Raw genomic sequence first — 12,246 nt, 5'->3', positions numbered from 1 at the left:
TGTTGAAAGATCATGAACGTGAACTGTTAAGATAAATTGTCCCAACTGAAGGAAAATAAGTGAAAGGCAAAAATACATTAAAAATATAATAATTAGAATTAATATAGATATTAGATTCTTAATCTATTGTTTTACAATTGTCAAGTATTTTCAGATTCACTACTACTTAATGACAATATATATGCAATAATAAATATTTGATTTCCTCACTTTTTAAAATCCTCATTCAGCTGAAATTCTGCTTTCATTTTGCATTTTCCCCTGTGTCAAATTCTACAACTTTGTATTTGAACCTGATCTCCCTGATTTCTATTGCAGTAAGCAGGAAAATTATGCACAAAAATTGATAGTTCTCATTAGTGTTTTTTTCTACATTACTCTCCTCTAGTCAACTTCCCTCCTCAGAGCTCCAATATTTTGCATAGCAAACCAGTGGATGGTATTTTGTGACTCTGCAGTAGTGGTTCTAGGTCATTCTGTAGAACATGGTGTCCTCTTGTGGTCTTGGAGGTTCCCTCAATCTGAGAGATATAACTGAACACCAAATTTAGTGCTGATATCAAGGGCGGTATCAATTACAGTAAAACCCTCTTTCAACGCCACTAACATTTGGAATAAGCATATCACCTTCACTAGCCTCACAGTATTGAAGATATGCAATGAATAACATCATTCAGGTACAGTCCTGAAAGGATATAAAAGCACATAACACCATTTTCCAAAGGCTGTAAAACAGACATTTTTAGCCATTTGAACATGGAGGACTATGTTTTACCAACATGTTATTTGGGCATCTGATAACACTGAGGATTTGTTAAGGATATGAAAACCATAGATTGACGTAAACTGCATAGAGACACTTTTCTTAGCAGAATTTAGCTGCTGAAAATGCTCTTTAGGTGCTGATTTATGATTGTACTGATTAATCTAGAAATGGGAAGACAGCTGCAATTCTATTAAAAACAGTATAACTAGTATCAGAGAGAAAAAAATTCTGTTGAAATCTAACAGCATATCTAAAAGGGAACATGCTTTGGTAGTCATTAAAGTTAAAAAAGCAGTACTGAAAAAAGCAGTATTGATAATATCTCTTCTAATGCTTATTACCAAACATTTGCATGTGTAACATCCTGCACAAATCCCTTATCCTAAACTGGAGTTCTACTGAATTCCAAGACAGACATTTCCACATGAATTAATTAATTTTACACTGAATTTTTAAACCTTTCATTACTTTAACTTGCTCTGTCATGGAAAGGACAGCCATCTCAAGGCCATTAACCCATCTCAGTCAGTCACATAGTGCAATGTGTTCCAAGAGGCTCCTATTTCTGCTGGATCTATAGGGTAATTGTTCCTGAAGCATGATCCACCATACTGCACAAAACCATGCACTATTCCTAAATGCAATACACACTATGACATGGTACAGAAAATAGCACCACTTGAAGGAACAAAAATTTGCCTACACTCTCTGCTGTGGAAATAAGCTCTTGTGTGATAAACAGAGGTAAGCTCTTGCAAAGCTGATGTGAAAGCACCACTTTGCAACTTGCAAGATATTTACAGCAGGTAGCCAGAAGTATAATCACTCAACAACCCAATTATACAACTGGTTTATGTCTCGTCATAGGAGTCTTTCAGGAGTGTAATGGATGGCACCCATTTCTCACTGTAAAGAAAAGATACTTCCCTGAGATCTGATATGACAAAAAGTGATTGTGGGTTTAGGCATGATTAAGGTAGAATTTTGGCCCAAAGCTAAAGCACTGAAAGAATAAGTGAGACAAATTTTCTAATGAGTTGCTCTACTGATAATTTTGTATGCATCAATTGTGCAACTGAAGTTGTAATTCAATTAGTATTTAAAGCAATAAAGGATGAAAGACTATCAAAAAAAAGCTTAAAAAGAAGGCTTTTGTAATTTATCAAAGTGGCTGATACATCACTTCAAAAAAGGAGAATTGGTTGTGTAACAAAGAAGAAACTACATTGTTTCTATTCCAAAACTATCCAGTGAAAACAAAATGAAAAATGCACAAACTTCTAATATACGAAAAAAAGCAGAAAAGCTCTCACAAGTACTTTCATTTACTTGGTTAGCAGGCAATGAACAACTAACTACATTAAGTCTGGACTTTATGCCAAGCAAACAGACCTACAGATTTTATTGATAAACTCCATGTATATTTATATCACCACCACTTATTCCAGATTATGTGCGTTACTAATTTCATACACCAATCACTATGATTGGTTGTTCTTCAATATTTGCTACAAGAGCTCAGTGATACTAAGGCAAAAAAAAAAAAAAAAAATCCCATATAAAAGCTAACAAATTTGATTAACATTAGGAATGTGCTTTTTTAAGTGCCCAGTGGTTTAGTATAGACATTTTTAGTCATAAAAATGATTTAACTCTCAAATATTTTACTTGTGATAGTTAAATAAATTTTTCAGATCATTCCTACACTGGAAGGAAAAATAAATCTGATTACTTCTCAATCCTTACTGGATTTGTGATGTATATTCCAATGTGTATTTAAACTCTTGAACATTTTAAAGTTTTGGTAATTAAGGATTAAACTACATGATACTACATATTTACTACTTACATACTACAATATTTACTGTATTTATTGCAAAATCCCTATATAATAGGAAAACGCAGAAATTCCCATTTTAAAATGGCAGAGCTAAGAGACAAAGACACAGATTATGGGAATTAAGTACCCAAATGCCATTAAAAAGCTGGTTCAAGAATTTACAACAGTTGGTGAACAGCACAGGAAATTTAAGGAATTTAGACTGATACTTTTTAAAATGTACAGAACTATTTAATGAATTACTGACTAGTGTTAATTGCTGGCATTTATCAAAAAGAATGGAGTAGAGATTACAGTTTACACATACAGCTGTTCAGTACATTTTTTGAGATTTTGTGCATTTGTCTATTGTGTATGTCATTAATATTTCATTTAATAAAAACAGTTTTCAGTGAGTGGAAAAATAAATGCATTAACTACATTATCAATGAATCTGCAACTGACCAGAGCAAAGTTTGTACAAAAATAGCAGGTACTGTCTAGCAGGTGTAAAAAATATTTATGATAGCCACCTATTTTTTTGTGCGTATGGATGGGAAAGGTTTTTTTCCCAACTCTTACTGATACTATCAGTTCTTTTAAGTACCTTGTTTCCAATGGCCTTTTTTGGTGGAAAGTTAAAAGTCCTCACTTGCTGGTATTTATTCTGTAATTTATGATGCAAGCTTCTGAACTCCGCGTATCTTCGATAAACATTCCATTCATCATCCTTTATCCTAATATAAACCTGCAAAATACAGACACAGAAAGAAATAATTTAAAGATAAACCATTGAACTAATATAACCCCTTTACTCTTTAAAGCTTCACAGCTTAACACCTTCACATTCATGATGCAATGGTACCAGAAGTTCCAGGATCACTTATCCACAGATATATCTCTGCCTGCACGTTTGCTATTTCTGTTGTACAGGTCATTAATCTTATTCTCTCCCTTCTTCCCTCTCCTTCTCTTTTTATTATACTAATCAAGACAAACATAGCTTGCACATTTTAACATGACTCTGGGGCAACCGTAGTAGCATTTTTTGTTACCATGGTTTCCAGTATATTCTACTAGCCAGTGACCAAAGGAAGAAGTAATTTAATACCACTATAAAATTGACTTCTATGTACTCAACACAGTTTTTCAACTTTGTAAATTAGTTTTGTAGCATCAGAATTGCAAAACATATTTTTATCCAAAGTATGAAACCTAATTTACTTTCTAAAAAAAGTTACATTGAAAACTAAACTAGAAATTTTATTGTTTGGAAAATAAACACAGCTCATTCTTTCTGCTTGTATAGGACATTAAGTATAATTTAACACAGCTGTAGTTTTTATGATTCTGTTTGTTTGTCACTCAATTATTTCATGAGCATATTACCAATTACATGCTAAATATTCACATTCTCTAGGAAAATTTCATGCAGAAGTAAAATACGCTTACAGAAAGCTTGAGATTTCATTCATTACTAGGGAATAGCCTTTCCCCTACAGAAATGAACCCACAGTTTAAAAGAATGCTGAAATAACACAAGTCAGAAACTATAAACCAAGCATCAGATCTCAAGATCCAGAGTGATCTTTTCCTTAGCTTCTTCTGTAGAATCTGTAGCTCATTCATTCTCATGTGTGTTAATATCAGCATTTTGCACCACAAATTAAGCCGGAACACTAGAGATGACACTGCACTGCCTTGGTTCTCTAACAAAAACCAGTAATTTAGTAAGTTGTAAGGCAAGTATACATTCCCAAGATTCATGTTTTAGCTTCCCTACAGGGGGCAGGGATGACAAAAATTATTTTTAACCAAGTTATTTAATATGGAAATACTCATTTAACTAGTCAGTTATCTTTGCACTTGTGATTTGGTGAATCATGCAGTTGAATATTACCTGTTAAGCTATAACCCATAGTTAAATAATTAAGGAATCCAGTACACTGTAACTAAAATTTTTACAGACTGCAAAAGCATAGATTAATTTCTTAGATAAAACCGTTAAAGAATTTCTTCCTGTTCTTCTGTGTACATAGATATTGATTTCTTTTAGACAGTAAGAAATGAAAATGCAACATTTGGAGCCCTTTGCCATGTTGAATTTATTGACAATCATATAATAGAGTATGAAAGGCATATTAAAGTTCATTATGTAGTACACATTTAAAGCTTTATTATCTCAACAGGGAGTACTATTCACAAGCCAAGGTATTTCAAGACACTTAATGCAAATACAGTTGGGAAATCAAAGAAACTAAATCCTAAATATAAAACTGCTTGGATAAACATATTCTAGTCTAGTCATATAAGGCATATAGTTATCTTCATTTAAATCAAGTATAGATCATACAACTTAAGCACAGGAACAACAGGGAACAATTATCTTTGTAGACAAAATTTTTAAATAATACCAAATCAAGCAACTTGAGATACACGTTTTGAAATGTCTTAAAAGTAATTAGGACTATTCCCATCATCTTCAATGCATCCACAATTTCATTTGCGATCTTTTAACAGAAAATCAATGAAATCTGTAGCTGACAAATACACTTTTGTGTACGTTTGTCCCAAATGATCATGCTGCACCCTAGAGTGACACTACTTTCTACTACTGAAAATACTGTAATATATGACATATAATTACAGAACAGTATTTTAAGACCATATTATAGAAAGTTGAAAGGACTACTCTTAGGCTTATTCTCTGATCAATTTAAAAATCAATTCCAAATGGTTACATTTCCTTTCAAATGCCCACGTTTTCCTGAAATCATCCACTTCCTAACCTAATTAAGTAATTTTCAGGGTAAGGAAAATGTACAAACCAAATCAGAATCACCACTAGAATGCTTATTTGACTGTAGATAAAAGATTTTACTTTAATATTCTCTTTCATATAAAATAGTTAATTAAGTAGCTTTTTCTTATAATTTAGGAGCACTTTCCAATCGGGTCTCCTGTGTAAAGATTGATTAGTAACCATTTTGTAGCTGTGATCTACAGCAGCTGAAAGAAAACTTTCAGTTAATAAGTATATATCATGAATTAGCCTGTTATCTTCTCATCACAAACATGTTTGAAGTCAAAGATTTGAAGAGAAATAGCAAAACCAGTAATAATTTAATATTTTGTTTTTCAGCCAACTACCCAATAACTTAATATTACTGAAATTCCAAAAAACTTCTGAGAACAAATTTGAAAGCACTAGTTTAACGAACATATACTGAAATACATAAACCCTACTCCCATGGTACTGGCTTTTGAGTCAAAAGTTTCTTTAATAAGTTAAGGAATCTTTAAGCAGTTCTGAATCAATAATGCTGTTAACAAATCCTGGTGACAGACTAGTAACTATTGACACAGTTCTTCACTACTTATGTATAAAAGCCTGAGGAGAAGAAAGGACAAAGGCCAAAAATCTAATTTGCTCCAGTTCCAGTGTGTTTTCACAGATCAAATGCCTATAATCAACACTCATTCTTCAGGTCTGCAGAAGTCTAAAGTAGGTGCTCTCCTTTTTGGATGCAAAATATAGATTGGTATATTCAGGATTCACTTTTTGGTTCTCTCTCAAGCACCACAGGTAGAAAGAGACACTGAATGGGATATTAGAGAATCTTCTGTTGCAATGACATTCGTGGTTATAGAAATATCAGATTAAGCATCAGGAAGGAACTTCCCTATACCAAGTTACTCCTGAACCTTCCCTACAAATATAGCTCACGTTTCCTGGTAGGATGATCTGAATACATAATGAAAAATGAATTCTAGCCAGAGAACTCTGCGGATGGGAGCCATACAAATACAAACGTGCTGAAGTTAAAGTCCCTGTGAGTCCATGTCCCATTCCAGAAGCAAGAAAAATGTCAGAAGGGGAGAGAATGATGCTAATGGAAGGTAAGCAGTGAAACTCTACTAAAGCACATATAAAATTCAATGGCACGAGATGTAAGAGAACTCAGAACATTTCAGCAGCAGAACACTTCAAAGGAGATAATGAATACTGAGAAAGTTTGTAAAGAATCTGTCCTATGCTGGACAAGGTTGTAGTTTTTCTTACAAGCATGAAAAAAAAAAAAATTATGGGCAGTATAGGGAATGCAAAAGAGACTGATCTACACTAAGGAAGCTACTGTGACATTTGCCACCTAACTAAGCATTTGGGGGGTGTGGGGTGGGGAGAAAAAGAGAGGGGTGATAGAGAAACTATTATTTCTGCATTACTGTATCACTGTATTTCTAACTTCCTTTCCCTCACTAATAAAAAAGGGTTTTCTGGAGATCCTATTCTTTGTTACATATGCCTTTCAAATCAATGCTCAAGCATGTGACAACAAAAATAAAAATTAGCAACTGGCTTGGTAGAGACAACCCAATCAGCATGAATACAAAAACATAATGTTCAAATTGGCACCATTACTTTTTAAATGCTAACTCAGCTAAGTTTGACTGGTAAAAGTTTTCTTTACACTTGCTTTTAAATAACACTTTAAATCATTTTGGAGTACCATTGGTCCACAGTTCTACCTTTACACTTCAGTATTCAGTACAGCAAGAAAAAGAAAAGTAGACATTAACTAGCAGAATGCTTTAATTTTTGCTAGTTTCATTCTTGGTAAAGGAGCTATAAAATGTTTCTCTAAGATGAGAATACTTGCTTCTGATACAGGAATATCTGCTTAGATAGAACAGATTAAGATAAAAAAGGATGAGAAGATTAATAATCAAACCTGCTCATGCTAACAGAACATATATATCTTAAGAAGCATATTGCTGCCACTCAGTAGGATAAGCCAATGAATGAATGACAGTTCTTAAATGGATTTTATGCGTCTTCTAAGATGGGCAATTTGAACATTATGGGGGGATGGGAGAAGAGACTGTACAGGGAGGGAGACGTTATGTGCTTGACTTTGCCTCTTTTTTTCCCCCAGACAGGACAAAGTATGCTTGGAACAAATAAAAAATTACATAGAACAGACTGCTCCTCCAACCACCTGTTCTAACACCTTGTGGGCTTAGAAAAGCCAACAAAAACCATGCAAGGAGATGATATGGGTAAGTTCAAACTGCAAGCATTTCAACTTTTCCCGTTCTTATAGGCAGAATCTACCAACAAAATCTTGCATCTCTTTTACCCCTTGCTTTTGAAATAGTCAATTTAAATAATTATATATTGTACTATATAATCATAAAACAATCATAATTTCATGCCAGGTTCAAACTGCAACACTTGTAATAACTCCAAATCATCTTCTAAACTACTAACATTATCTTCTAAAATACTTTAATCCTACTGTGATCCACGTTATCTTTTATCAGTGTTAACAGTAAGGATATTTTTTATTTTATCCCTACAAAAAGTAATCTATTAAACAGCATAAAAAGACATTCTCTTCTGCTACAACTACAGAGAGGGAACAGCAAGCACAAAACAGGGACTTCTAAAAGTCCAGTTCAGAAATACTGATGGAGAGCTGGAAGTAGTAAGAGAAGACACGATTTCATCTGCATTAAATGTTCTCCTCAACGACCTAACCCAGTTTATCACTGTCACTGCCTTCATTATAAATTTCCCATACAAAAAAAACAAAACCAAAACCTGTTTAAGAATGTCTCTTAAATTTCTTTATGATAAAAAGGGGAGAAGAAACTAAAAAGAAACCATTTCAATGCTCTGAACTATAAAGCAAAAGTTGTTAACATCAATAAAATTTATCTACTGATTCTCTATGTTTATTGAGTTTGGTGTTATAGATATTACAGAAGCCTGGAACATTCATTGCAACAACTCCCAAATAGTTATTAACTTACCATTTGCTTAAATGGATCTTATAACCCACCATATTTCCATAAAACAAAACTGCTAGTACTTTTGTAGAGTATTGCTAATGTAATCTAAGAAAAATGACTGAGTAGTCTTTCTGTGGAAAGAAGAAAATGCATTCATTTTAACCAGAGGAGCAGACATATTCTCTGATGAGCTTCTGTAACTACTACTTGTTCCGTTTCTCAAGTAGTGGTTTATGATGATAATAAAGTTTTTTAAATTCTTAAAACTAACTCAACTTTAGTGTACATCTTAATTATTCAGTAACACTAAATTTAAAATATTTCGATCAAAATTTACAATTTAAGAAATCATTCCTTTTGTCAAAATTATCTCTGCACTCAAAACATACAGAAGAAGTAAAAGGTATGAATCCAAAGGGGAAGTATACAGCAAAAAAGGAAGAAACAGTTACATTTCTTGACTTACTTAAGGACAATGGGATTCTGTTTAGAATATAAATTCAACCTGAATTCTCCAAAGGTACCTTTGAAGTGTGAGAAATGAATACAATTGCAAGTTATATTTTGACACAGCTGCAGGACTGCATTTATGGTTAAGTTCCCTCTTTGAAAATGATCCAATTTAAGAAGTTCTGCATAATAAAAAACAAATGGAACAATAAAACTTTTCAGCTGTGATATGAGCAGCTTTTTGTGTGCCTTTCTACATACAGAGACATAACGGGAATTAAAGTGATCAAGCTTTTATCTCAGTAAGACCATTTTATCTACTTGTACAAAGACTACAAATACTATTTTTTGTTATATTAAATCTTCAACCTTTTGATATTTGCTTCATAAAAATGAACAATACAGTGTCAAATATACAAGAGAATGCACATCAAAGCATGAAGCTTAAAATCAGCCAATATTGTTTTACTAAACAGAAAATGTCATGCATTTTAGGCCTATCCACTTGATTACATACATGCACTGTTTACTGTGTTTCTGTAGTCACAGTTGTTTCTATTCACCAAAACAGCACTAAAGTGACTGGACACTAAAGAACAAAACCAGCACGCCTACATTTTTGCTGGATGGAATCAATATCTTTTTCATTTTTAATACAAATCAAATCAGCGCAGCTGATTTTACTCAATAACATAATTAGCTCCTTTTGACAGTGAAATATTACTTATAATATCCAAAAATAATTAACACCATTTCACAAACATGCACTTTAAACTCATACAGTCATTGCAATGCATGACAACCACTGCAGGAAGTTTCTGCAGAAGAAAATATAGGTAAAATGACAAAACTGTCGGCTTTTTCTCCAAATTAGAATATGTGGGGTGCTCTGGCCAGAGAAAGGAGGATATCTCACCACTCAGTTTGTAAGTAAGATAACTATTTTTTATCTTGGATATTTATTGGATGTAAATTCTTTTCTTCTTTCTGTAGTAGATAAAAAATAATTTGAAAATTGAAATTCTACTTTTATTTTCCTTGTACTTTTTGCATCCAGATTAGCATTTCTATAAGCAAATCAATATATTAAGTTGTATTATGGTTTCCTTTAGACAAATAGAGAGTTACAGAAGTCTCCAAGGACTGATCTCATCTTTGTATACTCCCTCCATCCCAGTTATCTAAAAATGTTTCTATTTTACCTACTCTTATGCTCCTCTGACACATCCTCAGGTCCCATTACAGAGAAAGTGGGATCATACAATAATAGAATCATGGAACGGTTTGGGTTGGAAGGGACCTTAAAGATCACCTAGTTCCAACCCCTCTGCCATGGGCAGGGACACCTTCCACTAGCCCAGGTTGCTCAAAGCCCCGTCCAACCTGGCCTTGAACACTGCCAGGGAGGGGGCAGCCACAGCTTCTCTGGGCAACCTGTGCCAGTGTCTCACCACCCTCACAGGGAAGAATTTCTTCCTCATATCTAAACTAAATCTACCCTCTTTCAGTTTAAACCCATTACCTCTGGTCCTATCCCTACACTCCCTGATCAAGAGTCCCCCCCCAGCTTTCCTTTAAGTAGCCCCCTTTAAGTCCTGGGAGGCTGCTCTAAGGTCTCCCCAGAGCCTTCTCTTCTCCAGGCTGAACACCCCCAGCTCTCTCAGCCTGTCCTCACAGGGGAGGTGCTCCAGTCCCCTGATCATCTTTGTGGCCTCCTCTGAACCCACTGGAGCAGGTCCATGTCTGTCTTATGCTAAAAAAATTTGCATAAATAGAATTGTCTGTCAAGGTGACATAAATACAAACCATTTGATTTCAAATTCTGTGGCTGATGCAGGGCCTATGCATTTTACCTCACCCGGAAATTCCTCTTTCAGTTTTCTGGTATAAGATCCTGCCCCATAACCTTGGTTATCAACAGCAAAGTTTTCACTGAAACCAAGTCATGTCACTTTGTCATCAATTTCTTTTTGACCTTTTAGGTCAACCTCTAGCACAACCTTTTTGGCTTATGCACCCTCAAACCATCTCAGAATGCCATGAGCCATATGCTTCTCTCAAATCCTCCCAATCATTCTAGGCCATTTTCTTCTCTAGTTGCCCTGAGCTGCTCTGAGATGGAATATGATTAAAAGACTATTTCTTTCTCCTTTTTGCCTGCTTAGTCCTGCAGCTACTAAAGTAATCCAATTCCTCATATATCAGGGAAGTGAAATTCAACTTATTTTTGCAATTTTTTGCCTACTTTCAACTATTTTAACTGTCAATCCATTGACTTCCATCTTTGATGAAATACTAAGGCTATGCTGGCTCATGTATAAATTAAAAGGGCAGCAGTCATATCTGGCAGATTCCAGACTGTGCTTTCACTGTTTCATCTCTCGCCCAAAGAATTCGGTGGGCATTCTCTCCCTCGAAAACTCTGGAGTATTAGATACTGTTCTCCTCCATCTCTTTTATGTTGTTTCTGTGAAAATTCTTCCCTCTGTTTAAGCAGGAGCATTGAGGTCCTGTGAATAGCCCTTTTATAGGAAACTATACCGCGCTTCCTTCAGAGAGGAAGTAGAGAGGTAAAATAGAACATTTTTTAAAGTAATATAAAAAAAATACTGTGAGAAAATACATCAGTTAATATTAAACAATAAGACTGAGGAGAGCCAAAGGAATAAAAAAGTTGTAAGGAAAGCATTCTTATTGATGATAATCTTAGAAAAGTCCTATTCATATGCAAATAGCAATAGTTGTATCTGATTAGCATGTTTATCTTTAATCTTATTTGGTATAATCTAAAATGTTTACTGCTCTCCAAACAAGGCAGATCTGCAAGTAGACATTTAAATATTGATATCACTTTAAGAATCACAAAGTCTCGGTTTCATTATCTTAAGTGTCAGCCATTAGTAATTATAGCAACAAAAGGCATGACTAATAGCATTTGCTGTACACTTCACAGGAAAGTAGAATCCTTATGTATGTAGAGAATAACAAGATACTCTACAGTTGAGAAATACGATAAAGTAATATTATTGCAATAATTATCTTGCTTCACAGGCACTAAAGAAACTGCAACTATCACCATCTAGAGGTAAAATGTAAATGCAAAAGATTTTTTTTTATTCTGATCTGGATTCTGTCTTTATCTATGTGAATACACTAGACAAGATGTTATTTTCTAATGATAGGCTGTCTGAGCAGCATCTGCCTCACAAAAAAGATGGGCATCAAACCGCACAGATCACAAACAGCAGTGATCAGAAAGCAACTAGTTAACTAGAGAAGACAGGATGTTTATAAGAGAAGACATTTGTCACCATGACCCTGATTTTACAGAGCTGCCTAGTATTTAAATTGTTTGTTTCTTAACTGTTACTTTGTACAAAAAATGTTAGTTTCTTCATATGTGGCTAGGTCCTTT

The 12,246-nt window shown here is 34.2% G+C and overlaps 1 protein-coding gene across 12 annotated transcripts in view; it reads right to left on the bottom strand.

Moving 5' to 3' along the window:
• The window catches only part of SNX29 (sorting nexin 29), a 147,157-nt gene that overhangs the window by 63,945 nt on the left and 70,966 nt on the right, over positions 1–12,246 (bottom strand). For 9 of the 12 annotated variants that reach the window (XR_012625312.1, XR_012625313.1, XM_074841333.1 and 6 more), the window contains exon 19: positions 3,193–3,333. Coding sequence is in view for 9 of the 12 variants with exons in the window: in XM_074841333.1 (XP_074697434.1) it covers positions 3,193–3,333 (141 nt within the window). In the remaining 3 variants the exon portion in view is untranslated. The other 3 variants (XM_074841336.1, XM_074841337.1, XR_012625314.1) reach the window with 3 other exon arrangements.

Source organism: Strix aluco, chromosome 15 (genome assembly GCF_031877795.1).
Source record: "Strix aluco isolate bStrAlu1 chromosome 15, bStrAlu1.hap1, whole genome shotgun sequence".
NCBI lineage: Eukaryota > Metazoa > Chordata > Aves > Strigiformes > Strigidae > Strix > Strix aluco.
The sequence above is the reverse complement of the archived record's forward strand: the minus strand, read 5'-3'. Positions and strand labels throughout refer to the sequence as shown.